The sequence below is a fragment of the Amblyomma maculatum genome, chromosome 1 (genome assembly GCF_055883805.1).
Source record: "Amblyomma maculatum isolate TAMU_Amacu chromosome 1, ASM5588380v1, whole genome shotgun sequence".
Classification (NCBI taxonomy): domain Eukaryota; kingdom Metazoa; phylum Arthropoda; class Arachnida; order Ixodida; family Ixodidae; genus Amblyomma; species Amblyomma maculatum.
In genome coordinates, this window is record NC_139344.1 from 155,456,238 (window position 1) to 155,482,641 (window position 26,404).

Genomic DNA, 26,404 nt, shown 5'->3' on the forward strand with positions numbered 1-26,404 from the left:
GCTTGGGAGCAAACCAAGCCATAGCCACCATGGCCAATATGGCAGCGCACATAGCTTACGAGCAGCACTGTATGGGCCGTGTATTTTTACCCTGTTGTGGATATTGATTGTTTTTTTTTTCTCTCTCGATCTGCATCTCAAGAGTTATACTACACCGGTTCTTCTTTCCGCTTATGTACCGAGTGCAATCCTGCAGGTAAAGCTGTTATGGCCAGTGTCTCTCTACAGACAGTAACGAACGCTCCGAAAGCTTTCGACCTTTTGCGGGGCATTTTCTGCGTGTATAAGCCTGCCAATACTTCTTGCGCAGCAGTACGGCGTACTATCATAGGGAATCTGTGTCGGGGTACGTATTAATATTATTATTAGTATTTATTTTTTGCTGGAATTTGTGTTCAGCAGAGAGCGGTGGCAAGTGTTGCCGCTCCAAAAGTGCCCTGCTTCCAGCTTTTCTAGATTACCAAACTGACCAAACAGGGTCTTCCAGGTACAAGTCTACTAGTTTCGACATTCTGCACAGTGCGAATAAGATGTCGCATTTGGATCCGGCTACGTTCAGTGCTTACATGTGCCCAAACTCGAAATTTCCGGAGTCCTCCACTACGGCGTCTCTCATAGCCTGAGTCGCTTTGGGACGTTAAACCCCACAAACCAACCAACCAAAATCTATGCCAAACATTGCAAATTCCAGCGTGTATGTTTGCTACTTATTTGATATCCAGCCCGTAAACAGCCTCTCCACCATTTTGTAGTCGCGTATGTTATCTTAGGGCTGTGACTTTTGTAAATTCCAACTGGTCTAACCGGTTTAAAGAACGAATTCTCAGTTCATACCACTTGGTTTTCATTTGGCTCACAGTTGATGCCAACTTGAACTCAACTGTGGAATTTGTTCCTGAAACCAGTTAGGCAAGTTAGGATCTTCACCCTGCCAAAACTCAAGCCTTTACTGCTGTTTATTGGGTTCCAGATTTCAATGAGCTGGATGTCCGTCCTCCTGCAGACTTGGTCACAATTGAAGGACCTGTTTCAAGTGGTAAAGAGTTGACTGTAAAGACGTCTCCAAATTATGCAGACCATCCTCTCGGTAAAAGCTTCCAGTCAAAATTCTGTAGTTTTTCTTTTTACTTGCTCCTGTCTGTTGCCAACGTGTTCATTTCTGCTTCTCTTTTCCATTTACGCAGTTGTAGGCTCTAGATACCAGCCTGAAGACATTAAGATGTCTTGCGGTATAAACCTTGGAAAATATACATCTGGTGTGTTGCGTGAGTAGCTGTATTTGGGGTCACCTTTTGCTTCTTTCTGACTGAGAATCGTAGGATTCAGTGAGTGTTATGTAAGAAATTTTGCTTTGTTATAAAATATTTCCGATTGTGAAAAATTAGTGATAAATGAAAGTCTCAAAATTTTTCATATAGTTATTACTCTCCTTGAGCCTGATTGTTTGTCATCAAGCATCTGGCTCTATATAGATGACTTGCTCGTGATGTCAGAGTTCCTGTGTTGGTGGCCTACACATAGGTGATAAGTCGATCAGATCAACAAACAAGCTTTTGCCGTGCTGGCCCACCAACATGGTGGCCTATGTGATGTCAGTGCTGATCTTGTTTACACACTGACGTCATAGAAAGGAATCCTGTTATATGAGTCCACCATGTTTATGAATAACCAGTTCCTCCAATAGTATGCCGTATTATCTCAGTACAGCTGTGTGTGCAATATTTGGTCACTCCAAGCAGAGTGGTAATTGCAGATGAAAACTTTGGCAAAAATAACCTCCTCTACACGGAAGATTTTACAGGGCTAGTGCAAGTGAAAGAAAGTGTGCTAGAGAGTTCTTTGCGTTGCTTGAGAAAGGGCTTTCTTTTGAAAATCCTTTAAAATTTAATTTCGGTGATTGTGTGCATATTTGTTTCTAGACATGGAGCTTGCTTGTGGCGTGCATGAAATGTGCGAAAATTACAATAACCTTCAAGTTCTGCCTGCATTTCGTAACAGGTAAATGTGCAAATCAGACTGCCATCAGCAAGGTAATGGTGAAACAGTGAAAGCCTTGTGTAACGTGGTTGTTTGCTTTGAAATGGAGACCACCTAAGTATAGGTCTGCACAGGCCAAAATTCTGAGCCTGGCCCGTACCCTATGCTACGCACCTGAGCCTGGTTCGGCACTGAAAGGACCTTAGCTTGGCCCGGCCCTGTGCTCAGATTTAAAGTTTGGTCCAGCTTGTCCTGACTTGCCATAATTGCAGTTGAAGCAACGATATGGAAAGAAATAATTTTAGGGTAATTAATGTGGGGGTTTATAATGGGGCTCAGGCTCTGCTCTCAGAGCCAAATACCTTGCTGCTAGCTCGGGCCACATCCATGGCCGTGAAGAACGACACACTGAGGCACAGCCAGCAGGCCAAGCTGTTTATTGGGAGCTCCCAATATTCTTTCTCGGTCTCGTAGCAGCATCCGTGCACTCCGGCATCATGCCAATGTCTCCCCCAGATGCAGATGTCTCCTGAGATGAGAGGGGAGGGGGAAGGAGGGGCGGCCCGGCGCGCTACACCAGTTCTCTCACCCTCGCCATCTCCACAGCAGCTCTGGGGGAAGAGGTGGGGAAAGATGAGAACTCCCCGTGAAAGAGAAAGGGAGTGTTTGCCACATACGGGCGAGGAGAATGTTGAATTCTCACATTAGTTTATTAAGATCTTGAAATGCTGAGTTATCATTTTAGGAGGGAAAATTAGTAGAACATGTAGAGGTACAGCATATGCGTAAAATAATATCATTCTAAGTATATATGCAAAAACTAGTTTTGTATTGATGAAGGCTTGAGGTCCTTGCAGCACTCCTTGATCATGAATCCGACAGCGCTGAAATTTCTTTCACTGTTCTAATTTGTGGCTGGAGTGACTAATGCATTCTTAGCAAGAAGAGCAAGCTTTGGGTACATGGTTGGCTTGCTTCTCCAAAAGCTGTCTGAAACTCTAAGCAAGGGGTCGAATATGTGGCCATGTGACTCGCCTTTTACGGTGCCGGCAAAGTGCTGCAACTGCATTGTCGGGGCTGGGCAATAACGAGGCAACTCTAGCATCGCGAATGCTCTTTGCCAATAGGTGTTATGCCATGCCTCTAACGCAGATATATTGAGGCCAGGAGCACTCCACAACAGAGACTCGGAGAGGCGACTGCATGGCACGAATCTTGAAATGGATAATAAGACGCCTCATTTAACGCCGCTGGCACGTGATGGGCAGGCGGGTCGACGTCTGGAGAGAACTCTGGCGGTCTCAGGAAAACACTTAATTCTGTGCGTTCGATGCCTATCGCACATGGCTATATTCGTGCTTTCACAAAAGTTGCATGTGCTCAGGATTGGTGTATCCGGCCCAGCATGGCAGTTAACATGGAGTTGCATGGAGTGAATATTGTCAGTTGGTGTTACTGCGTACTGTATTTCAGAATTGTACCCCAGCATCATATAGAGAGCTATTTTTGTGTTTGTTTACATCTACTTAAGGCAGCATAATTATTTACAGCTGCTTTTATTGTTTAGTCTTGCTTGACCATCCTTTAAAATACTCTTGAAAAAGAAATTGCACAACCAGTGCCACTGGTATGCTAGCAGTGGTGCTGTTGGCAAAAGCTGCTGCTAGCACCTGTGGTGGATGTCACCTGTATTTTGTTAATATTTTTAAAATTGCTTTAGTGCTCTCACTGTAAGTTTAATGAAGCCTATACATCTCTCTTAATGTCACACTTATTATTGACACTACCCGCTATTTACGCAATCCGACAGTAGTCGTGTCCAAAACTTGCACAGAGACATTGCACTGATTAAATTTCATGTCCCTAATGTCATGGTTTGCGGACGCCATCCGCCTTGAGAAAGTGAGCCCCTGTCATATGGAAAAAAAAGTACTCTTAAAATTTTTCCGATATGCATTTAGCACCTCAGCTGGGTATTCATTTGTCTGGGCTAAAAGCTTTGTATTAGCACAAAAAAAAAAAAAAAAAGTTGATAAAAGTCAGTAGAGTGTCTTGTTAATGCTGGTTTTGTATTGTTTGCTATTATCACCAAGCAGCTTGTATTTTAGTGTCTGACATAGGCAAAAGTAGAAAAATAGGACCCTGTATCTAATTAAACAGCTTAGACCCTAGTGCATATTTTTGAATTGTATTTGTACGAGAGTTTAGGTCCTAGTTAATTTTTTTTCAAACTGTGTTTCTGCAAGGGGTGTCCAAAATGTATTGCCCCTAACATTGTGCATTCAGAATTTATAAAATTCTGAAATGCTATAACCACATATCAGCTGTGCTTATATTACTTTTGTTCTCGGCCAAAATGTATGGCTTTGCACTCCCAGCAAACAATGGTATTTGTGTCTACTTTGCACCTCTTTTTACCTTCACGGTGCCAACATGGGACACAATGCCCACACTCACACCAGCCTGAAAAGAAAAGAAGCGGTTGGGAGATATGGTTGGTTTATTCTGTATACTGTTCTATCCTTATGGTTTTGACTTGTCACCATCTGATTTTCATTTTTGCACTTCGCTGGTACAGATTCGACAATGATGAGAGAGTCATTTACGCCTTGAGAACAGGTCCTCATAAGAAGGAGAAAAAAAATAAAAACACAAATTTCAGGGACCCGAATTCACCCCAAAAGTATTTATGCTATAGCGTTAAAGATCTCTACAGTGTCTGAAGGGTCCTTTGGCGCACCTTATTGCAGACATCGACATGCTTATTGCCTTAACATGGCGTGCATAGTATTTTTAAGCCAGTCAGACAAACATGCTTTGGTAGCATAGGGGTAGTGTGCCTGACGTATGACTGAAAAGTTTTGATACTACTACTTCACCACACATTTTTTTTCTTTTACGCGGCGTCTCTGTATGTGATGTCATGACACGACCTCTTTCGACTGATCGGGAGTTTCGTGTCACACCGGCCTCACATTTTGCACCAAATGGGACCATTAATGCTATAGCATTAAAATCTAATACAAATGAGGCATGCGTACCCTTGTTCACTGGTGATGTAGAGCCATTCAAATTAACCAAGATCATATTAAAAATTAAATTTAAGTCCATGAAATAAGCGCCTGTAATATCTAGGAATTTCATAAATTTTGAATAAACATTATTCGAGGAAAAAAAAAGTGGGGACATTGCTTTTTGGACACTAATTATGCTAATAAAGTTTTGCTTACTGTATTATTGCCAACGTCAATTACTAGAGAATTCCTAAAAGAATTGAATTAACATGCATCAAAAATAGATTAAAATATGAACACGGAAGCTAGGAAGCAGGTCTGTTACTTGAACTGTTGTGTCAATATTTACAGAGCAGAATTTTTTCTGAACTCTATGGGTGCAGCAGCTGTGGATGGGGCTTAGCTGGAATGTTCATGTGGCTACAAATGCCATTTGTGGTTCACACCCAGCATGATCTGGTGAAAAGGTGCACTTGTCTAAGCTCAGTCTTTAAAGCCACAGCACAGATGGGAAATATCTGGTATATGTGTCTTAGCTAGTATATCTGATTTCAGATAGCAGCTATTTGACTCAAGGTATGGTAGATTTCTCATATGAAAATCAAATATTTGCACACTTTTAATTTTGTGCTACATTTATGTAAGCACTGTAAAGCTGCTTTGACTTTTCTTTCCAGATTTATGGTTGTTTTTCGTGATAAAGAAATATTTTTCTCTTTCTTTTTCAGTAATGCGGGTGAATGGAGGCTACCACAAACTGAAAACAATTTGCAATTCCAACCAACTTCGAACTTACGAGCTACGAGGAGAGTTTGGAATAGCATCTGACACACATACACCACTTTCGAAAATTGTTGAAAAAGCAACATACCGTAAGTTGTGATAACCTGTAAGGTGTATTGAATATTCACCATAAATTCATTAGCATACCATGCCAGTTTGTTTCTTGGGTGCCCTTTAAGTTGCTCACCTTGATGTCGAATATGTTGTCAAAAAAAAACCTTAGGCTTAAAATTCTTGTACCTTGTTCTGGAAAGTGCAGTATGAAAATATGCGACCTTATTTTCCAAGTAGAGGTGTTACTACATCCTGTGGAGATGACATTTCTTGTTGAGCATGTCACCTCTACCAGCACTTTTGCATGCTAATGATAAACTTGTGGTTCAGTTTAATGGTATGATGCTACAGTAATTAGGCAAAACCTTCTACTCACACCACTTGCTGGTGGGGGAATTTAGCTGAGTGCTGAGTACTTGGAGTGCTTCAACACAGGGCAGTATTGGTCATATGAAGCATGAAAGAAACCGCTGTGTAATCCCTGTAATTCCTGCTTGTAAGCCAGCCTGCCTCGAGTGTCTGAACCAAAACAAGCGAACAAGCAGCAATTATATAGCAGTTTCTTTACGCCTAATGTGAACCATGCTGATCATTGATGTCAGTCATTGCTCATCTGTTGTAACCATAACTGAAACAAGTTAGAGAATAAATGCAGTCATTGATGAACTTTATGGGGGCTCATGGATGGCAAAATCTTTCACGTCATTACACCCTGCTCCTGTGATGCTATCAGTGGTTAGAGCATTTGGCTGCTGAAATCGTATAATAGGGGTTCTATTCTGGCTGCAGTGGCTACGTTTCAGTGAGATGAAAAGCAAGGCATTCGTGCGCTGTGCGATGTCTGTGCACATTAAAGAACCCCAAGTTGTTGAAATTATTCGGACTCCTCTGCTACGGTGCCCCTTATAGGTCATGTCGCTTTGTGATATTAAACTACACATATCACACAGTACAACATTACACAGAAGAAAACATGCAGCTAAAATTTGCTGCCTATACTCCTTTAAAGTTGGATTATGTGAGGCACACAATAACCACTATATTTTAGCTACTTCTTCATCCGATGTCATTACGGCTCGTGGGACAGGTTGCTGTAAGAGTAGGAATGAATGAAAACAACAAAGCAGCTTTTTATACTCCAGACATTTCTTTTTTTTCTGATGCCCACATTACCTGAACTAAGCTTTGAAAGCATAGCCACTCACTTATAAATTGTTTACCACGCATAGGTAAGTCTGCCTGGTGACTTGTACATACTACCTTGAAGCCATTCTAAACAAAAAATAGTGTAAGTCAATGAATTAAACTTGCATCCTGTTGAGCAAGTGACCACCACAGTTAGTGACACAACTGTATTGAAATGAAGGTCATTTGTTGCAGCTGTAAATAAAGGGCATTATTCACTTGATAAATTTGCGACATCTGACATTCTGTTCTTTTTACCAGGTCATATCACAGTTGCTAAACTAGAGCACCTGTTGGGCTCCATTCAGTCAGCATATCAAGTTCAAGCCTTCAAGTATGTAAACATTCATTCAAATCTAAAATTTTTTTCAGGTACCGTGGGTGCACGTATCCAACATGTTCATGTAAAGAGCTTTATATTCAGAGATTTGTGTACAAGAGGAAGCCTGTTGCTCGGCATTCACTTTATCAGCTTAGTAAAATCAGGAGCTTGCATAAGAGGAATCGTGTGCTGTACCATTTGTGATATGTAATCTTGCTTGTTTGCATATTAGAAGTTTGCTTTAGAAATAGAAAAAATAGAAAGGCATCTGTTGATGCTTGTTCTTGGAAGTGTAGGTAATTTCGTGGTTGTTGGATACTTACCTGCTGCATTGGTAGCACAAGGCATGGTGTGCTCATCCTGTGCTGGACAAGTTATCTAAGAAGCTATGCACAGATGTGCATTGTCATTACATGAAGTGAAGTGTAGCACAAGGGTTTCTGTTGTGTGTCAATCGTGATAGCCTTCCATTTTATAAAAGGGAAGAGCATAAATTGACAGCAACTTTCATTGAAAAAGCAATATTAAATTGGGATAGGAAGCAAAAAAAAAAAAAAAGGAAGAAAAGAAAAATCTGGTTTACTGGAGAAAATGACACTACTGGCGATCTTATACCAGAGGTAGGGTTACATGACTCCTCTTTACTGCAGTAGCAGTGGGTGCTTGGCAGAATTGTTGTGTTAAAAGATAAAAGGCACATTATTATTTTTATTTTTTCTTGTTAGAGAGTACCTGCATTGCACATTTTGATCATTTGTCATTGCGGTAACAGCGACAGGTTTGTTTATGTTTTTGCTTCAGTGATCTATTACTTATTGTCTTAATAACATATGTACAGGCTGTTTCACAGTTAGAGGGAAATTCAGAGTGCATGGCCTTGTGTTGCAGTGAGTGCGGAAATTGCGCCCCTCTGGGAAGCTTGCGCGAGTGCAGACTGTGCTGATGGCTGAGGGGGAGTCTTGTCGTGTCATTTGCTATAGCGCAGGTGCACTGCGCTTGGTCGAAAAACAGGTGGATTACAAGGGCAGCGCATGGATCTCATCGTTTTTTGTTGGAACTGAGCCGGTACTCTAAAGAAAATTTGTGAGTGCAACTTCAGACCCTTGAATGGCTTTTTTTGCTCCTCTATATACTGCCCCTGACAGCATGCTTCTCCGCGCCTCGGTGGCTCAGTGGTTAGAGCGCTTAAGTGCTAAACCTAAGGACGCGGCTGTGGTGGCCACTTTTCAATGAAGTCGAAAAGCTAGGCGCCCGTGTAGCAAATGAAACTGAAACAAACAGCATGTTTCTTTTCCTTTTTTTCTAAGAATTTTTCGATATGCCTCCCTCCTTAAGACCAAAGCAAGGAGGTGACATCTCATAATGTATATTAAGGAGCAGAGTCAAAACTACGTTCATCAGTCTCATTGATTTTGATGGTGCTGCGAATAACCACGGCATTTACCGATTCGCTTTATGCTTCTACTTTATGCAAAATATCCACCGTCATCGAGGCTGTCATGACCGTTACTATACCTTAAGTCCGTAGCATGATGTCTGCATTTCCTCACTGCCGCTGAGTGCGGTCTTGATCAGTGAACGGTGGTCAAGAGGCAGCACTTCCAGAGCATATTTTTTTAACATGATTCCATAATATTTCTTTGTTGTATCTGATCCACAGGGCTGTACAGGATTGGTTTTATCTGAAGTGATTCGTTTCCTTTCCATGCTCCAGAACACTGCACGCCCAATTTCTCTTCACGACGCTTTGTTTTTAGAAGTGAACAGTATCGATGCTGCTTTATAGGAAAAGAAATAGTAAATGAAGCATGCTGTGAAGGGCAGTTTATAGAAGAGTATTGCTTTCCCTGAAGGCTCAGAGGTTGGCTCGACAAAACTTTTTTTTTCATTATAAGCTCAGTTCCAAAAAAAATGAGAGACGTGCAGTGCCCTTGTAATCCACTCATTTTTCAACCGAGCGGAGTGTACCTGCGACGTAGCAGACAACGCGGCAAGACTCCGCCCCTCAGCCTTCAGCGCAGTATGCGCGTACTGCGCTTGCGCGAGCTTCCAAGCAGGGTGTGATTGCAGCGCTCTCCACATTGCAGGACCGCACACTCCAAATTTCCTTCTGTGAAACAGCCTGTACATGACCAAATCGGTGTGAGATCACATTTCTATCTGACAAAAAGTAAGCTTTGAGGAGCACTATTAGTTAAGCTAAGAATGAGCAATGAGCCTAGTGCACATTCTCATGCTAAGTAAGCACTTCAGGAAATTGTTGATGTTCTTGGCATTGAACTGTTTCGTAAGTACAGTAAACTAATGGTAATTCAGCCTTCAAGGGGTCGTAAAAAATTGTGTGAATTAACCGGAAGTTCCAATTATCGAATGGGCCGATAAAAACGGCTGAAAACTGTTTGTATCACAGTAGTTTTATGTGATGAACACTTGCGTGGCAGTTCTGTGCATTTGAGATGACAACCAAGTGAGAACGACAGGTTTTACCAGTTTTATCAAGTGCTTTGCTTTACACAGACTGTAAGTATTATTGAAGAAGTGCTGCAGAGTCATAAAGGCCTTAGCTGCCTTTTTCGCAGTGCGACTTCAGTAACAGTGGTGCCTGTTCATGAAGCAACAGCCCTATTGCATTTTGAGGATGCTTCACCGCATAGCCCATGCAGTTAAACATTGCGGTGAAGCACGCAGCTGCGTGTGTCCAGCACACAGTTTTGCCATAACAGAAGCATATGAACGCACACAAGGCATATATGCACAGGCATCAGAACAGTGGGATGTCATTTCCATATAAAATGAAAGAACAGTGATGCACCAAAGAGTGTCCGAAATGGCGCAGCTGCTCAACGTGTGCGCTCGATCGGAGCTATATGAACTATATGCTTGAGCTATATTTCAGAAACGCGGAACTTCCGATCGTCGCATTGCCTGCCATAGTGCGTACAAAGTGCGCAGGCATCATTGTTCCATGCAGTTGAGGTTCCAGCAGGTCTATTTTGGTGATCGCTGCTGGCAACGTGGGTCATAACTCAACACGATCGCCTATCTGATTTAAGCAGAGCAAGCCCATCCATGTCCGAATTAATAAGCATCAGACGCCATCCTAGTTTGAATTATCCAAATTTCCAAATTAACAGACGAGATTTTACTGTAAATTTAAACTTTTCAGCTGTGAAATGATTACATTATTAATTTGCTATAAACACTGCAAATTAAGCAAAAATGGAAAAATTCCTCTATACTTTCCGGGTTTTGCTGACTGTTGGCTTCCTTCATGTAAGTCTACACAACTTAGACATTATAAATTATGCAATGTCATCCCCACCACCATACATGCCTGCCTTGTGTGGTAAATTTTTTCTATTGTTTACAAACTTGTATTTAAAAAAAAAAAAAAAAAAAGAGAGATATGTATGTCTGTATGGCCTGTATAGGTGGGTTTGGGTTTTACAGCAATGTAGACATCATGTATTTGATAGAGCTTGACAGCCAGACAATTAATTTAATCAGATTGACTAATCAATTTTTTATTTTTGGATTTTAGGGCCAATAATGCTTTATGAAATGGGTTTTATTTTTTATTATAAGGAGCGGTATTACATCATGAGTCCACGCTTGATGCAGAGGAAATGCAATTTAAGCCTTTTTCTGAACTTGCTATACACCCACAGGGGGCCAGGGCATCTGTTAAAGCAGATTTTTGCGTGTGCTGTGCGACACCCGAACACTCACGCTTAGCCATGCATGGCATCGCCGCATGTGGGAAAGAGGGGATCCTGGTGGTAGAGCCTGTTACCTGCTATCCATGACAGTGAACAGTACTCTAAACTCATAAATGACATTGGAGACACTGCTCACTGCCCACCGATCACTGAGTACAGTTTGTGATGTAATCTCTGAACGGGACTTTCTTCTTCTTACTGAAAGAGAAATAGAGTGAAAGGCCTCAAAGGCCAGAATGTCACTGACATTCAAAATCTGAAAATATAAGGAAATATGAGCTAGCACTTAGTCCTCACATTTGCCTCTAGCCAACTTCTTGAAGTGGAAATACGAGATCTGTGTCCATCCATACATTCCTAACCCCCGGCGTTGTTTCAACTGCCAGAAATTTGACCAGGGTTCACAAATTTGTCGCGGTCACTAGACCTGTGCCAAATTGGCTTCCAAAGAATATTCTTCTGAAAACTGTGTGTCCACCTCGCACTGCGCGAAATAAAAAGGGGACCACCCTGCATACACTGCATACATGTTAAAACTGACAGAAGTCATTGCGCTAAATACAAAAGGAAATATTTCATACAGAAAAGCATACCAAAAACTCTCCCTGGCAAAGACACTCTCATGCTCTCTAAATATGGACACATTGCGACAAGCTTCTGCCCAAGCCAAGAGTAGTTCTCTGGCTGGGCCATCCATACCCCAGGCAGAGGTAGCGCCAGATGCCCTGTTGGCACCCTGCAAGTGCCCCCTCCCCCTTGACTTTCGAGTTGAGAGCTCCCAAGGCTTCTCTGAGTAGGGGGAGGCCTACAACTCGTACGCACACTCCCTCTCCGCGGGCCTCCAGTGCCTCAAGTGAGGTGATGGACACCAACCAGCCTCGGCACACCTGTGTCTTAGGGCCGGTGCAACTTTCTCAACAAAAAAAAAAAAAAGGAAAGACCCGAATAATGGATCTTGAAAATAAATAACTTCCATCTAAACACCAAACACACAAACATTACTATCCTACTACAATGGAACTATTGGTAAACTAAGGACTATTGATAAACTACAGTGACATTTAAGACATACTAGGATCAGTGACACCAGTAGCCTTATGTATCCAAGAAACAAACCTTGGCCCTAAAAGCAGAAACATTCTTAAACATTATAGAACCTCCCACCGCAGCAGAGAAAAGACAGACTTTTGGGTGGTGTCATATTTATCACCCAAAATGGCACCCTGGCTCGAGAAATAAAGCTCAGCACCAAATTTGAAGCTGTTGTGGTTATTGTTGTAATCTACAAAACAATAACAGTATGCTCAATTTACATCCACCATGCCTTCCACTAAGAGTGCAGTACTTGAAACACCTCTTTAACCAGCTACCTCAACCCTATGCGGTAGTTGGCGATTTTAATGCCCACTCTCCTTTTTGGGCAGTGAGCGGACGGACTCCAAAGGCCAAACAATTGAAGATTTTATTGTATCAAACAATTTCTGCTGAACGAATACTGGCAAACCAATTTATACTGCCCCAGCTCAGGCAAAATGAGCTGCCTTGACTTGGCATTCTAATCACTTCTGTTTTTAATGCAGAAAAAAACTCATGACAAGAGTATGTATCTTCTATCAACAGTGCACTGCCCTTAAAGAAAATGTGGCAGTAGGTACGAAAGTTCAGTGCAGATAACACCCCATTCACATTTCCATTCTTAACAGCACCCGGTGCACAGACATGATTAGAAGAACATATATTTAGAGATTTTGCAGAAGTCTTAATTTCGTCTCACTACATGTACGCATTCCAAAGCACAAAGCAATAGCAGAAAAACAAAAACTCCCCTCTGGAGCAGGCCCACATGAGGACTACAACCAGCTTTTCACAATACACAAACAGAGTGTTAAACTTGGGTTAAAAGAGGGCACCAGGCCTAGACTATGTACACTATGCGATGCTTGCTCATCTCTCTCAGGCTGCTGTAAAGGCACTCTTCACATATTTAATAAAATATGGATAACTGAGAAAATACCGCAGGCACGGAAAACAGCCATAGTATTACCATTTCTGAAACCCAGAAAACCTACAACACTTAGCAGTTACAGACCAATAGCCCTTACCAGTTGTATCGCAGAATTGTTCGAACGCATTGTGAACATCGGGCTCACCTTTGTCCTAGGAACTCGGCAGCTCCTGGATAGGCATCAATGTGGCTTTAAAGGGCAACTCCGGAGGTTTTTTGACATTCGAATATTGTGGTAAAAATTTTACTGTAGGTTTTCCTTTCCACCCTGATGCATTCTGCCAAATTTGGATGCCGTGTGATAATTCATTCGTGCGCAACATGATTTTAAAATGTGCAGATTTCGTAGCTTCATCAGAGGCAATTTCTGAGGGCAACACTGCATTTGTGACGTCACAAACGTTATCCCTGTGTTATTGTCCAATCCCCGTGTCATCATGAAATTTTGAGGTCTGTATTAGTTTATCTAAGGCATTTTATGTTCTGCGTGATGATTTTCATACTTTATTTCCACCACCAACGCGTGTGCGAGTGTTTTTAATACTGTATGTGACGTCACCGTTTCGTTTTTTGTGTTGGAGTCTGGACACACAGAAGAATTTAATGCAATCAGAAACTCAAAATGTTGAAAAAGTCATCTAAGTTGCCCTTTAAGATAGCATGCTCACCAACTGATCACCTTGTCCATCTCAAGAATGCATTTCGGGAAGCGTTTATCCACAGGTAGCATTGTATCGGGGTCTTCTTCAACCTGGAGAGGGCCTACGATACCACGTTGAGGTTCGGCATCCTCCACGACCTCACAGACCTAGGTATCTGCGGGAGGATGCTGAACTACTTGAGCGATTTCCTGGCTGACTGCACATATAGAGTTCGCCTAGGTGCAACCTTCTCCAACACTTTTATTCAAGAGAATGGCGTGCCCCAGGGGTGCATTCTGAGCACATCTATTTTCATAGTAAAAGTAAATTCTTTAGCTAAAGTAATCCCCAAGTCCATGATGTATTCCAGTTATGTAGATGGCCTACAGATAGCATGCACTTCCTCCAGCTGCTGCGTGGGCAGACAGGAATGGATTTAAGTTCTCCCCGCAAAAGACAGTAGCTGTCGTGCTCTCACTAAGACGAGGCTTACGGATTGATTCCACGCTACACCTGAGTCACATCACACTGCCAGTGAAACAACAACACAAATTTTTAGGCATTACATTTGACAAAAAGCTCTATAAACAACCTCAAAAAGAAGAATGCTGCCCAAGCCCTTATGCTCTAAAAGTGCTCTCATGAAAACTTTGAGGGTCTGATCGAGCATCTTCTATGCACATCTGTCGATTTGTTGTTCATAGTAAGTTAGCTCAGCAAGACCATGCTATTTGAAATGACTCAATCCTGTTCACATTCTCGGTCTGCACCTATAATCTGGAGCATATGAAACATCTGTAGCCAGTCTTTATGTAGACTCAAATGAGCCTCCACTAGAAGATCGGAGAACTGCACAACGTGCGCGTACATCCTAAAAATCCATTCTTTCACGAAACATCTCTGCTACCTCATTATCACCAAATGCCCATCTAAAACTTTATTCTGCTACAAACCACATTCTATCAGGTCATTGATATTGCGCTTTGAAGATAAATGCAAAGAGTTAAACTTACTTTATGCTTTACCTAACATTCCACCAAGAAAAGACCCTCTACCTCCATGGTACAACCTCCCTGCAGTATGTGACTTCTCACTGATACCATCTACAGAAAAGGAAAATACCACAGGAGCACATACTAGAAAAATTCTTTGCACTCCATGAAAAATATGATGCCTACACTGAATATTATACAGACGGCTCAAAAACAGAAGTGCATGTTGGCAGTGCAGCAGTTCAAGGCATAAGTAAAAATTTTGGGGCTTCAAGCATGGTTTGAACCTTGTGATAGAGCAAAAGCTGAGTGTTGCAGCGATAGCATTTAACATCTGCTTTTCAATCCGTGGTTTTTTCATAATTTTTATTTAAATTAGGTTTTGGGGAAAGGAAGGAGCCGTATAATTTTGAGTGGACTCCACGGAATTGTGTACACCTACTCCTAACCAGGTCAAGATTCATATTTTTTTCTTGTATATTATACATTGGTTTATAAGAAAAGAAATGCACAGTATCTGTCTTTGACCTTCAAGGTTGTTCAAGGTGAAAACCTCCATGACGCTGCCGGCTCGTAAATTAGGTTATGGGGATAGGAAGGAGTCTTATACTTTTGAGTGGACGCCACGGGATTGTGGACACCTACACCTTAATATTTTTTCTTGTATATTGTACATTGGCTTATAAAAAAGCAAAGGCGCACTATCTGTCACACTTGCTTGTTCTGTGGACACCTGAGCCGCACCACAAGGGACGGTAGGAAGGTTTGAGTGAAAGTGGTGCAAACATGGTGAAAATTGGTGACACGGCAAAATCGCTGCATCGTGGCCATTAAGCTTTCGCTACAAAAAAAATTATATGACTGCCGGAGTGCACCTCAGTTTTCACTGCCGAGTGTTACGCTTATGTGTTGCTGTAGAGCAGATATAGTCAAAGTGAAAATCAAAAATGGTGTCATCTATGCTGATTTGTTCAGCATGCTCACAGCATTACAACCAAAAAAATTAGTTGTGGTTTACCTCAGTTTAACCCTAATTGAATTGCGAAAGCAACAGCAGAAGCTTCTTTTTCCTGCTACATTATTCCCCTATCACGCTCTATCAGTGTAAGGTGCTACATTATTGGGGACACTTAAGCCCACCCTTTAAGAGTATGACGCGAGAGCGTAGCTACCAGCCCACATATAAATTAATGCTTCAACCAAGCCGTATGGACGTGCCTGCATGTTGTAGGAGTAACGAGAATGCAAACGGTTCTGGCAAGCTGATTATGGTATCATCTTCCCGTATGAAAGGAGCGACCCGAGTTGGCAGCTCCTGCTCATGACATAGGGGTAATGTGAATTCGAATGTCATGGCAGGCTGAATTTTTTATGAGGAGGCCGTAGCTATGCCTCTTCGCGGTGTAGCTGCGACCACCTGAAGTCTCGCTTTGACTTTCGGAGTGTTGCTTTTGCAACGAAAGAACCTTTATTAGGAAACATCATGCGTAACATGGTTAAGATCGCAGCTCGAAAACACAACATAAAGTTCTGCTGGCTCCCTAGCCATGTTGAAATTGAAGGCAATGAGAATGCAGATGCATGTGCTGCACAAGTCCGATTTGGTCAAACTAGACACTCGAGAATGTCACACAGGGATTAAAGCTAGTATACAATAATTTGAGAGGTAAATGTCAAGCTACATGGAACGAACAAGTAAACAATAAATTACATTCTGTTAAGCTCTTTTTAAAAGAATATATAAATCCTGTAGACACCCTGGGAATGCCTTAAAAAAGTAATTTTATGTTGCTTACACATTGGAGACACCCACCTCACTCACAATTTCTTGCTGCCAAAACAAGACAAACCCGTCTGCGAAAGGTACTGTAAAAAATGTCTTAATTTCGTGTGCAGTATTTCAAGAACTAAGAAAAAAGTATTCTACATTATTTTACAACAAACACATCCCATTAAACCCCATGCTGCTTTTAGGTGAACAAGCACCTTTTTATTCTTCACAAATCTTTAAGTTGCTCAAAGAAGTTAGCATTCTACAGAAACTTCTACAGAGTATCAAACCTTTCTACCCATACCATAATTTTTTAACCTTGTGTTTGTCGCATAATAGCCATAGTTGCTTTTGCACCATAAAACTCATTATATCTGACTAACTGAACTTGCTATGCCAGTAAGCTAACCCAACAAACTTTGAAATGAACATTTTTGAACCACACTGCCAGTTAAGAAAATTGAAAAACGAGGTTCATCTTCGATGTTGATGGTCTTCACTTGTGCAATATAATATTACCTCTTAAAATAAAATAAATTTGATTACTTAATTTTGGTTTATTGCCTAATTATGAAGCTCTTGCGTACATGATGTCTGCCTTGCATAGACCACGCAAACATGTATTTGCTAGTTCTTGAAGTGCAAGTTTGTAAGCGGTTTTTTTTAAAAAGACCATCCTGCATAAGTAGCTCAAGAGATGAGTCAAATGTCACTGCATCTACTGGCACTAATTTAAACTTACTGGCTTTCATCAGTATTAATCTGCATCAGTATATATTGGCATTCTCCACCTCTCTGCACTTTCATGTCAAAATTAATTTTTTAGTGGGATTGAATGATTGCTTACCTCTGACTGGCCATGTAATATACTGGTAACAGTTGTCTATCATCATCATCATCATCATCAGCCTGATTATACCCACTGCAGGGCGAAGGCCTCTCCCATATTTCTCCACTTAACCCGGTTCTGTGCTAGCTGCATCCACTTGACCCCTGCGAACTTCTTAATCTCATCCGCCCACCTAACTTTCTGCCGCCCCCTGCTACGCTTTCCTTCCCTTGGAATCCAGTTTGTTACCCTCAGTGACCATCGGTTATCCTCTCTTCGCACTACATGTCCTGCCCATGTCCATTTCTTCTTCTTAATTTCCACTAGAATGTCGGTAACTTGAGTTATTTCTCTGACCAGTTGTCTATAAGAGTGGCAAAAAATTGTATCGGATGATGGCTGAAGAATGTCAATTGCTGTACTGCTCTAGTGGCAGGTAAAATTACATCAGACGTTATTGAGACATTTCACTCACTCAATGTCCTTTGCTGCAGAAGTCAGTGTAGTGCCTCAGATAGAGTGTAAACAGGGCAACAAAGCCATGAACACAAAAATAAAACTTGAAATGCATCACAAAGCAACAGCACGTGACCCTACTTTGAGAATCAAGTGGGTACTGCTGAGAGGTGGCGCCATGGTGCATCCTCGCACCCAGTAGGATGCAAGGAGGCCAAATATGTACTTAGAGAACAATTTGAGGCGCCTGTGATCCATGCAGCGCCTGTTGAAGATCAGGAGATAGCTGGCTGTTGTGAGGTATGCACTGTCACGCTTGATATAACTTGCAACATTCATCGAGTGGTATGACCTCTCATCATGAAGAAAAGCAAGTCAACTGTCAGACTTCGATGTTTAGCTGCCCAGAACTGTGCCCGCTTGCCTGATGCTGTGCTGAATGACATTTTCATTCGGTATTTAGCACAAACCTGGGTGACATTGCCAACAGAGCAATGCAAGTCATGCTAAACACAACAATATATAGTTGCGTTAACATAGGAGGGGGGGGGGGGGGGGTGCTGATTCTCAATCAAAATGGTTCATAAAGCATGTCACCTGCCTCCTATGGGACATCTGACTAAGCACTCAATTTATTATTTAATAATGTTTGTTGCTACAACTGGCAGTGTGCAATAGAAAAAAAAAGAGGAAAACGAAAGCCTAGTTTTGTATTCATGATGAGTCATGCCTAGTCATTGTAGTCATTACCACTCACAGCTAAGCATTTTTGCTCATCTCCAATCAGTTAGTCATTTCAAGTTGTCGTTTGACATTGATCGTTTTGTAGTCATGATGAGGCATGCCTAGTCATTGTAGTCATTACCACTCATAGCTAAGTGTTTCCACTCACTTCCAATCAGTTTTGCTCATTACAAGTCATCGTTTGAAATATTGGTCGTTTCGTAGTAATTAGCAGTCATAATGAGCCATGCCTAGTCACTGCAGTCATTACCACTCATCGCTAAGCATTTTTACTCTATTTCAATCAGTTGCAATCATTACAAGTCGTAGCTTGACATATTGGCTATTACAAGTCATTTCGGTCAAATATTTAAGGAAAACCCCCAAAGTGGAGTAGAATTCTAATAAGGGAGTAATTACTCATTGTCATCCACCCGAGCGCAGCCATACGGCTACAAAGGAAAGCTATAAAGTTTTTTCAGAAACATCTTGTTAAAGAAAAATTCGATCAGCACGAATTTTTCTTTAACAAGATGTTTCTAAAAAAGCTGTATAGCTTTCTTTTGTAGCCGTATGGCTGCGCTCGTGTGGATTACAATGCGTAATTACTCCCTTATTAAAAGTCATTTTCAATTATTAATCATCATTATTAGTCATTAGCATTAATCATTAACTCTATTTATTTCTATTTATAACTTTAATTCATTACCTATAACCATCAGTCGTTTTCATTCTTAATCTCCCTCCTCTACGTTTGCTATTTGCGAGTGGCACATCAGCGCACAGATGCGATGCACAGATCACGCTCACAGCTGCCACGCTCAGATGTTCGCTCCATGAGCCTAGAAAAGCTCAATAAATAAAACCTTTGAGGTCTCGGCATATATTGTTGTGGTCACCATTACCTGAATAAAAAAATGTGCAGTGCGGCTTGGACTGCATAGCACTCCACGAGCTGGGCATGCTGATCTACCATGCTAATCTACAACTAAGTAAACTACAACTGTTCACATCCCACAAACCACTAGTTTGTATATAGTCAGCTGATAGCTGCTGTATGGGGCTTTCAACATAGCAGAACTGCAGAGAGAGCTTCTTTTCCAACCATTCATGCAATATGGCAAATGTAAATGTGCATGGAAAGCCATGATGCGAATCTAAAGCATGCACACCTTTCTCAGGAAAAATAAAAAGCTGCCTGTAATGAATTTGCTCTTTTATGCTGCCTTTTGTTTATGTCCTGCACTAAAAATGAAATAATGAAACACTATCTGGGTATTTGAAGTTTGGTCTTCACTATCTATATTAACAAAACAGACAAACATGAATGCTAATAGGGCTTCATGTATTTGCCCTCTGTCCATTCATTGACCAAATAGCAAGTTTCCATATTAATGATGCATAAATATGTTGTAAAAGTCTGGTCCTTGGATAAATTGCCCATAGTTATAGTCTATACTAAAGGGGTCATATGATTAATGGAATGTGACTGGGAATGGTGATCAAGTAGGCATGTTAAAAACTTAGAGCCGTAAGTGCAGTCCTTGCCATGGATTTTGTCATGGCAGGAATTGCAAAGCTCTTGGGAGACAGAATAGAGGACTTAGCTTTCTCCTCCTCAAAAACTGAGGAAGGGGCTGAGTCGCAGATGGTGAAAGATTCTTTTGAAGAAGCCTTTTTTTCTAATAAAAACTTTGACACCAGCTTAAAGCTAAATATATCTCATATGAAATATAAGTGGGGTCAGTTGGTAAATTGCATCACAGAAGCTTTAGGAAGTGTTTCCTCTTCGTTACCTTCATCTGCCGCACTGTTCTGCTTCCCACCACTGACTACACATGACAAGAAGGAACATGCATTCACCATTGTTATCCAGAACTCGGTATGTTACTGGCCAACGTAGGATTTTTCATTATCAAGTCTATGGTGGTTACCTTGACACAAAGCATGTGCACTGGACTTGCCTCTTGCCCAACAATTGTAACATTCCCTCGTTCCACATCTCCTTCCTCCTCGTGTTCCTTTAACGTGGAAGAGCTGGACTTCTCCACCTCCGGATCTTCACCTCACTCTCTGGCTTCACCAGGCAGGACAGAGCTGATAGTGTGCTCTTTCAGACTGCCGGAATATGGGTTGTCAAAATCTTGATCTTTATGTACAACACTCAGAATATAGAGGACTGAAAGTGACCTTTTAAACTCACACAATGTGGTTCTGAAGTGTGGGGTCAGGAATGTTAGTGCATTGCATTATTCTTGGTCTACAGAACATTGGTTTCTTGAATCTGTCTACACTTTATGTTCTGAATCTTGCCTATTTTTGGCCCATTTTTCTTGAATGACTGAAGTGTGCTTCAAATGCATGATTTAATGCTGTGCTTCATTTTACTGCTGCTGACAGGTCCATCAAAATGCTGAGTTCAGTGGATAGCTATGTCAGTTTGTAGCCTGCCTCTCCTGCCAGATGTGCCTTTTAGAGATGTTTGTGTTTGATTCAGAATAAACAGTTTCCTCTGGTTATTGCCTTCAGATATGCAGGTGTGCCTCTGAACAGCCAGGCAGCCTATGAAATGGCAGCTACAGGCACGGTGCGACCCGCTGAAAAGTCACCTACTCTTGTGTACAACATCCGTTGTGTGGAACTGAACCTACCTTACTTCACCCTAGGTGAGAGGGTTTGCCTGTTACTTTAAGTAGATGTTATGCTTGGTGACTGCTTGCATTTGGCATGTACTTTTCCATCATACTTTTCGGTTTGCATTAGTGGTTTCATAAGCAATAGCAGGATTGTGGTTAAGAGAAATCGTAAGTTTCCTTTTGGAAACTATGCTTAAGAGCTTTGAAAACATCTTTTACTAATTCAACTATTACAAAAGGCCTTTTGCAATATTTAAGCACTTTCACAATAATCTTGGAGTACTTTCTATTGCCTGTGCTACTCAGTAATCATGTTTAAGCTTGTAAAAAACTTCACCTCCAGGTTATTTTTTTAGTGAGTGATTTCATTTGAACAATTATGATAGCAAAATTGGAACTTCAGCAGTAGCAGTAACAATGAAACATTGCATGAAGCAAATAGGTTTCATGTTTCACACTCACCATGACACCATACTTAACAAGAAGTTGTATTTCAAAGCTTGAAGGTAAAAGGTTTTTATCCGGTACTAAGCATAGAAGTGACACCAAAGACAAATTTATATTGGCTTGTATCAGTAAATTACTGCATTTCAGTGACAGAGCTCTACATCTTCTGAAAAGAGCTTTTATAACCTAACAAAACGTAATAAATGAAATACAAAGAAAGTGTGATGCATCGACACAGCTTTTAAGCATGGCTCCTTGAGGTTAGGCAACGTTGCCACCTACCTTAAGGAGTTTTTTGTTGTGGACATCACGACCTTAAATGAAGTGGCAGGAAACTTCTTTAAATTCTATTTTGTTGGCAATAAATGTGCCTGTTTTTTTTTATACCGGGTAGACATCAACGTAGCCAGAAAAGAGCCATAGAATCGGTTTTTTGCTGAGAAAAGAACTTGGCAGTGTTCCTTTAAGTTGTCCTTTCCTTGCTGTAAAATTCCATTGAAGACATTTTAGTTTTCTCAGCATTTTCGAGAACAAAGCATATGTGGCTTGTGCATGCAGGGGTGCTATCAGCTATGATTAGATAAAAAGTGGCTCACTTTGCAGTTTCAGTGTTGTATAGGATAGGCAAAAACCAGATGTATGCGATAAGGGACAAGGCAGGCAATGTCATCACTAATATTGACAAGATAGTCAAAGTAGCCGAGGAGTTCTATACAGATCTCTATAGTAGCCAAAGTAGTCAGGACCGTAATGAGATTGGCGGTAGGGAAAAACAGTCAGACGTTCCACCAGTGATGAGGGACGAGGTCAAGAAAGCACTAGAAGCTATGAAAAGGGAAATCAGCTGGAGAGGATCAAATAACTACAGATTTGTTGAACGACGGGGGGGATATCGTGCTAGAAAAACTGGCCACCCTGTATACGCAGTGCCTGGTGTCATCAATGGTACCAGAACTATGGAAGAATGCAAACATTCTTCTCATTCATAAGAAAGAAGACTCTAATAACCTTAAAAATTACAGACCAATCAGCTTACTGTCTGTTACGTATAAGGTATTTACTAAGGTAATCGCTAATAGAATCAGGACAACCTTAGAGTGCAATCAAGCAAAGAATCAAGCAGGTTTTCGGAAACGGTACTCTACTATCGGTCATATCCATACCATCAACCAGGTGATAGAAAAATGCTCGGAATATAACCAGCCCTTATAGATAGCATTCATTGATTACGAAAAAGCATTTGACTCAGTTGAAACCTTGGCGGTGATGCAGGCATTGCGAAATGAGGGGGTAGACGAGTCGTACGTGAAAGTGCTGGAAGATATATATAGTGGCTGCACAGCAACCATAGTTCTGCATAAAGAAAGTAACAAAATTCCCATAAAGAAAGGTGTTAGGCAAGGAGATACAATCTCCCCAGTACTATTCACAGCTTGCTTAGAGGAAGTATTCAGAGACTTGGAATGGGAGCAGTTAGAGATAAGGGTAGATGGAGAATACCTCAGTAATCTGCGATTTGCTGATGACATTGCCTTGCTAAGCAACTCGGGGGATGAACTGCAAATAATGATTGATGACCTAGACAGGAAAAGTAGAAAGGTAGGCTTGAAAACCAATATGCAGAAGACTAAGGTAATGTTCAACAGCCTCGGGAAGGAACAGCAGTTTACATTAGGTAGCGAAGTACTGGAAGTAGTAGGCGAATATGTCTACTTAGGACAGGTAGTAACCGCAGATCCGGACCACGAAAAGGAAATAACAAGAAGAATAAGATTGGGATGGAGCGCATTTGGCAAGCACTTGCAGATTATGACTAGCAGCTTACCAGTATCACTCAAGAGGAAAGCATACAACAGTTGCATCTTACCTGTACTCACCTATGGGGCTGAAACATGAAGGCTAACCAAGAGGGTTCTACTTAAGTTGAGGAAAACCCAGAGGGCTATGGAATGAAAAATGGTAGGGGTAAAATTAAGAGATAGGAAGCGTGCAGAGTGGGTCAGAGAAATAACTCAAATTACCGACATTCTAGTGGAAATTAAGAAGAAGAAATGGGCATGGGCAGGACATGTAGTGCGAAGAGAGGATAATCGATGGTCGCTTAGGGTAACAAACTAGATTCCAAGGGAAGGAAAGCGTACCAGGTGCGGCAGAAAATTAGGTGGGCGGATGAGGTTAAGAAGTTCGCAGGGGTCAAGTGGATGCAGCTAGCACAGAACCGGGTTAATTGGAGAGATATGGGAGAGGCCTTCACCCTGCAGTGGGTATAGTCAGGCTGATGATGATGACAGGATAGGTTCTCACATTAATACTTGGTCCGCGACAAGCCCTTGAACCTAAATGTTACATAAGTAAGGGGTGTTCTTTTTCTCAGCACTGAAAGTCATCTAATAGTGTCAGTGCAAGTCAATATCAACACAAGGGTGTGTCCTTAGCAGCACATAAAATCCAAAGCAGGCCTCGCTTTATACAGTCATGGTGTGCACCACAACTACCTTTTAAATTTTGTTGGGCTTTCTTTTTTGCCGAGATAAAGGGGTGCGCGAGACATAACCCGTTGGAAACAGTTGGAAATGCTTCATTCATACGTTCTCATGATGCTCAACAACTTTCCTTTATTGTCCAAGTGTTAAAAGCAGTGTCTGTCTATAAGTTCTGTGGGTTGATTAAATAGGTGAACAAAAGGAAAAGAAAGATAATGGCGGCTGCTACAAACTACATCTGGCAACAACCTTCACTTTGCTGCTTTTTGGTGCTTCTCAGCTGAGACACCATGTGCATTAATTGTGTGTGCATGTATGCATTTAAGATAAGAGGGTGGAATTAGATAACAGATGCTCTCACAGGTGTGCAATTTTCACCTCTTGTTGAAAGTTTCATTTAGGGATGCAGCAAAACGTGGTAGCTTGCTCACACAGCCTTTAGGTGGTTTATCTATTGAGCCAGACCTTTGGAATATTCATTGTAAGACGGCTGTGCTCACAAAAATGTGGTTGAATGTGGAAGGTTTGGTGCTGACTAGGGTGGAACAGACAGAACTGTTATTCAACCAGTTCTTGGAGCAGGAAAATATGCAGTGTGAAGCAGCATGGGAGGGGCAGAAATTCTGCATTTTGGGGCAGATTCAGAGCGTACATATCATTTTGAAGCAGTGATGTTGGCAATTTGGAGCAACTTGAGAGCACGAACACAGTAAATTTTTGTGAAAACAGCTTCCATGTCTGCAAATATTGGTGCAGTTGAAAGTGTTTCATGCCACACAGTAAACCATGAAGCACTGGTAAATATAATAACCAATAAGTACTATAGTACTTATTGGTTTATAGAGCCAGTTGGGACCAGACTGGTCCCAGCTGGAACCAACTGGGAATTGTGCCATAAACCAACTTAACTGGCCAAGTTTTCCACCTGGGAGCTGTGCTTATCATGAAAGGTTTCTGTGATGGGATTCGTGTATATGGAAATTTGGTCAGTAAAATTTAAAAAAAAAAAAAAAAAGAAAGTATCATCAGCCAGCAGTTGGTGGAGTCCTTAGATCACACTGCACACCATACCACGAACAAACACCTTTGATTTGCTTGCTACAGATCAGGCCCTTTGCTGTCACCCTGCACTGCTTAGTACTTCACTTAGTTCCGACTAACATGCACCACATATGCTCTAGTATGTGAAGCTAGGCGGGGATGGAGTCCATTTCCAAGGAAACTGATGGCTGGGCAGACCAAGAGAGCATGCATGCAGAAAGGAGCAAGTGGGTGACAGGCGCTCACTTGCTGGCGTGCGACTCAGCTTTGTTGTTTCAGAGCAGTTATCGTGTGGTGTGCTAGCAATTAGTATGAAATACTTGGTTGTGAATAGAATATTTTGAAAAGTTTACATGTAAATGCAGGTAAAAAAGGAAACGTGTACAGAACACAGCCATAAAAAAAGCCAGATGCATTGCACAGAAATTTTATTTTACAGATTATCATCACAGTGATCATATCTATATAAGTGGGGAAATGAACAAACCAGGTTGACAGTGTGTGATGTATTGTAGGTGGGGTGCTGTCCCAACCTGTTTTCTTTGTTGCTTTTTTTTTTTTGGGGGGGGGGGGGGGGGAGGGGGGGATGAAGAGGGGAATTGAAAAAAATTTTTCCTGACCATATATTTGGTGTTAATGAAGCTGGCTCAAAACTTACTATGGTTAGGTAAGAAGTGATGGAATACCTATAACACATCTGTTCCCAGTTCCTTTTTTTATATCTGCTTTTCATGTTTCTTAGCATTTTTGAATACTACCTCTGTTTCTTTTCTTGATAGATTAGGACTAGTACATCAAACCTTCTGTGTTTGTTGAAGTTCACCAGTCAGCTTTGCATGCTGTGAATATGAATGTTTTCAATACTGTTCACGATGGCTGAGCAAGAACAAATGCTTTAGTTTCTGTGACAATCAAGTGGTGTATTTTTTTCTTGTGCCTTTCAGAAGTAAGCTGCATCCATGAAACTGAAAGCTACCTTCTACAGCTCGTTCATGAAATTGGGCTACGCCTTCATTCGTGTGCTATTTGTAATGGCATACGGTTAATACGTTATGGTCTGTTCAATACTGACTTGGCCTTACTGCGAAAGCACTGGACTTTGGAATACATACTGAGAAACATTCACGATTGCTGGCCACTTGTGAAACAGGAACTGCTTGAACCTCAGTCGCCATATCTTGTGGATGTCAATGATATTAATCAAGCAGGTTATGGTCAGTCAAGTTTCAAGGCTGACAAATAAAAGTTACTGCTATCATCTAACAGCCTCCTTTTTACAGGCAGTGAACATTTCATGAGCAAGGTTTAATTATGTGCACCTACAGT

General features: G+C 41.4%; 1 protein-coding gene across 2 annotated transcripts; it reads left to right on the forward strand.

Annotated features, from left to right (window-relative positions):
- LOC146204693 (pseudouridylate synthase TRUB2, mitochondrial) lies at window positions 1-26,336 on the forward strand. 2 transcript variants are annotated; one of them, XM_084589404.1, is made up of 7 exons: window positions 1-346; window positions 971-1,087; window positions 1,185-1,256; window positions 5,720-5,863; window positions 7,275-7,347; window positions 21,001-21,137; window positions 26,023-26,336. In XM_084589404.1, the coding sequence occupies exons 1-7, from the start codon at window positions 208-210 to the stop codon at window positions 26,319-26,321; spliced, it is 981 nt and encodes a 326-aa protein (XP_084445530.1). In that variant the 5' UTR covers window positions 1-207; the 3' UTR covers window positions 26,322-26,336. The 2 variants fall into 2 exon arrangements, with proteins under 2 accessions (XP_084445530.1, XP_084445529.1); XM_084589403.1 differs by having other exon boundaries at window positions 6-346; window positions 1,185-1,265.
- The last annotated feature ends 68 nt before the right edge of the window (window positions 26,337-26,404 follow it).

Bases quoted from the DNA above. Each gene is read 5' to 3' on its own strand.
- LOC146204693 (XM_084589403.1), top strand. From the start codon at position 208: ATGGCCAGTGTCTCTCTACAGACAGTAACGAACGCTCCGAAAGCTTTC. The intron at 1,266-5,719 runs GTGAGTAGCTGT...TTTCTTTTTCAG, and splicing joins ATATACATCTGGTGTGTTGC to TAATGCGGGTGAATGGAGGC. The intron at 7,348-21,000 runs GTATGTAAACAT...TATTGCCTTCAG, and splicing joins TATCAAGTTCAAGCCTTCAA to ATATGCAGGTGTGCCTCTGA.